This window comes from Propithecus coquereli, unplaced genomic scaffold (genome assembly GCF_000956105.1).
Source record: "Propithecus coquereli isolate 6110/MARCELLA unplaced genomic scaffold, Pcoq_1.0 Scaffold31, whole genome shotgun sequence".
NCBI classification, from domain to species: Eukaryota; Metazoa; Chordata; class Mammalia; order Primates; family Indriidae; genus Propithecus; species Propithecus coquereli.
In genome coordinates this window covers 900795-904556 of record NW_012148730.1, presented here as the reverse complement: position 1 = coordinate 904556, position 3762 = coordinate 900795, and the positions used below count along the sequence as shown (strand labels likewise).

The following is a 3762-nucleotide window of genomic DNA, read 5'->3' as shown; positions in this document are numbered from 1 at the left end:
AATTCTGATAAATGCTACAAAGGAATTAAACAGAATGGGGTGAGAGAGAGTGGGGAGTTGTCAGGGATGAGTGCTCAAGGAAGGCCTTTTTGTGGAGGTGACACTTGATCTGAGATTTCTTCTAAAAGATGAGAATGAGCCAGTTTGGAAATAGGTGAAGGAAGAGCATTCCAGAAGAGTACAATGGTTCAGGGGGTTCAAGGAAAATAGGTAAGGCCTGTTTGGCTTAGCGCTTAAAGAACAAGAGGGAGAATGGAATGAAATAAGGTTGGAGAGATGTAGGAGCCATCTGTCTGACAGGTCTGTTTAAGAGTACAGTGGGAGATGATTGAGAGAATTTTAAGCAGTGTTTTAATATGGTCTGAGTTGATGTTTAATAGAGACCATTTTGGCTTCTTTGTGGAGGAACGAGTTATAAGAGGCCTGAGGGGCAGTAGGGACACCAGTTAGGAAGCTGTTGCTGAAGTCTGGACAAGATATTGATAGTGATTTGTATATACGTCATGGTAGTAGAGATGGATAAAAATGGACTGATTTCAGGTATATTGCAGAGATAGAACATACAGGACTTGATGACAGCTTGATTGGAATTAGGAATGTGGAAAGGACTTTTGGATTTTTTGACTTGAGCAACTGGGTTGATGGTGGTTCCATTTATTAATAAGAGGAATACTGATGAAGGAACAGGAGAGGTTACTTTGTTTTTTGGGGAGGGCAAGTTGTGAATCAAGTTCTGTTTGACCTACTTAAGTTTGAGATGCCGGTTAGACATCCAAGAAGAAATGTAAGTAGACGGTTTGGAATGGGGGCTTGGAGCTCAGGAGAGAGGTTGAAGCTAGAGAAATAAATGTAATATGGAATTTATCAGCATGTACTATATTTCATCAATTCCAAAAACACATTTTTTTTTTCATTTTCTAACTTCTCGGAGATCAGAATGCATCTTGTGAATATTGTAAGCCAGGTAGCAATCATGATATAGTTGTCATTTGTTGTTCAAGTGTGCACAGGCAGATTGCCAGAATCAGACTTTGCAGGATGGGTGTCAACAGCTTGGGGAAAAAATCTGTAGACAATATTGGAACACTGTTCTAACTCTCAAAAACCAAATGATTTGGCACAAGGGAGGAGGAAAGCAGTGAACCATACATGTTTTAGACTTTTCTAAAGCAGGAGCCAAAAGTGTTAGCTTTACATAATTGGGACCCCAGCACCATTATCTTTTAATTCTTTTAAGAAATGCATTGTGTATTTCAAATAGCTAGAAGAAAGGATTTTGAATGTTCTCACAACAAAGAAATGATAAATGTTTAAGGTGATGGAAATGCTAATTACCATTATTTGATCATTACACAATGTATGCATGTATCAAAACGTCTCATACCCCATAAATATGTACAATTATGTGTCAATAAAAAAAACAAAAGGAAAAAGAAATACTGCATCACCTACACTCTGACACAGAGAATGGTATGGTGTGAGAAAACAGATATCCCATAACTTAGAGGAGTTGTACTCTGAACGCAAAGTTTTAGAAATACTTTTACCAGTTTATTTTGTTCATATCTGCTATCACATGTTTATAACAAAGATATATAATAAAAATCTGCCCACATCTAAACAACTCTTTCAATCATTATAAAAATTCTAGGTGTTAAAAAGGCATTGTATTATATATAGTTTAATAGGCAGAGTTTTCTCTTAGTGATATTTGAAAAATTGTTTTTTGTTTTTTTTTTTTTGGTTTTTTTTTAGAGAACCAATGGATCTTAGATTCGGGTGAAATATAGTAGGTGATAAGGTGATAGTTAAAGCTAGGGAACAGTGGGATTATGTAGGCCTGAAATTTTATAAAGAGTTAGAGTTTCATAGAATCTACTGCATACACAGCCTGCCTCACCAGATTTCCTCTTCATCCTTCAAGACTCAATTCAAGGATTATAATATTGGAGACTTGGGAAGGTGGGAGGGTGGGAGGAGAGTAAGGGATGAGAAATCACCTAATGGGTACAAGTTAACTACTCAAGTGATCACACAAAATGCTCAGACTTTACCACTATGCAATATATCCATGTAACTAAACTGCACTTGTACCCCCTAAATATATAAAATCAAAAGAAAAAATTCTAAAAAACAGAAAGGATTGCATTCCTCAGAGAAAGCCTTTTCTGACACCCTTCATCCCTACGACACTGGCTAAGTACAGAATTTAAAAATGAGGCCATAGATTAGCAAAATGGTGCTTACTTTATCTACTGTGATTTTATTTTTTCTCTCTTTGTGCTTCTAGGGAAAAAGAAATATGGAGGGTTATAGTGGGTGTGCATTTGAAAGGAATCCAAGAGTGATGGTAGGAATAGAACTTTACAAATAATCAGTGAAGAACCATCTTAATTTTCTAGTGATTTTTGCTAACCAAATATTTCCTTCCCCATGTCTCCCCACTTCCTTTTTTTGTTTTTCATTCTGTTTTGTTTTTAAGGAAAGCCCAGAAGAAAGGACATTGAACATGAGCTCTATTCGGGTAAATAAATTGACTTTCATCATGTTCAGGGATTTCATATAGTTTAATTTCATCAAGAGAATTTATACCTTTTCTTTTTTCCAAATCTTAAGTCTGTTGCCTCCACAAATTCTAAGTGTTTGCCTTCTGAATTCATTCCAGTGACTTTAATGTGAATCTATTGGCACATACCTTCTCCAGTCTCCTCTATGGTGTAACTCTTCATGGTTTGACTCTTGCTGTTGTACCATGCATTATCTCATTTTATAGTACAGTAGAATGTATACAAAGTGTGAGTGTAATGAGATTGATTTAACAAACCATACCTAATTGTCTCATTATTATAGAAACTCCTGCTGTTTACATATTTAATGTAGGCAGTAATGTAACAATGTGTGCTCCTGTGTTATTTATTTAAGATGTTAAATTGCTAGAGTGAGGGAATGATGACATTTTCATTTCACAGTACTTTATTCAGTTGAACAGCTAAATTGTTTTTGGTAGTATAATAAAAGGGATGTTTAGGCCTTGGACTTTGCGTACTTTCTAGTTTAAATGTGACCTAGTGACTGAGCTGAACCTGGTCCCTCTGAGCTAACTCTTGCTATGTACATCCAGGATGCTGCAAACTTTTCCTAGGGAAAGAAAAGGAATTAGAGAATAAGCCTAGTATAGTAGTCAATAAGTAATTTTCCTTTTTCTGTGCCTACAGGGAAAGAAATGGAACTGGTATTTGGACTATTTATTTTCAGAGGGGTTACAAGGCTTGAAGCTTTTCATAAGAAGTAATATTCATCGTTCTTCTGTCCCCCCGATCAGAGAGCATATACCACAACAATATTAAATGAATGTTGACATAAACAGAGCATACGGGACTAAATGCCTTCCTTGTTGCTAAATAGGCCAAATGGATCAACTTGAGTTTCCATATGCATTTTACTAACAGACTGCCATCCTCAAGGAGTACTCAGACTGGTCTTCTATTCATGACTCAGGAGAGCCTTGGTGTGGCTAACTTATTTTTCAGGATTTAGGTTCTTTAGCATACTCATGAAAAATGACGTCTTCATGATCAGGCTTTACCATCTACCAAATTATACATAAAGAGACACAATTTGATTTGTGGTAGGATTTTTCACATTTTTGTGTACTATGAGTGGCATTGATGGAAGAGAGCAGGTAATATACAACAGCGGTTAATCCACAGACATATATATGCAAAATACTCTGCTGCCTCTGTGAAACCTCTGAGGATATTG

The 3762-nt window shown here is 36.3% G+C and overlaps 1 protein-coding gene across 1 annotated transcript in view; it reads left to right on the top strand.

The window, feature by feature from the left end:
* CENPI (centromere protein I) overlaps positions 1-3347 on the top strand; it is a 65883-nt gene extending 62536 nt beyond the window's left edge. The window contains exons 19-20 of the mRNA XM_012650027.1: positions 2483-2524; positions 3216-3347. Of these exons, the coding sequence (XP_012505481.1) occupies positions 2483-2524; positions 3216-3347 (174 nt within the window). The remainder of the gene's footprint in view (positions 1-2482; positions 2525-3215) is intronic.
* The last annotated feature ends 415 nt before the right edge of the window (positions 3348-3762 follow it).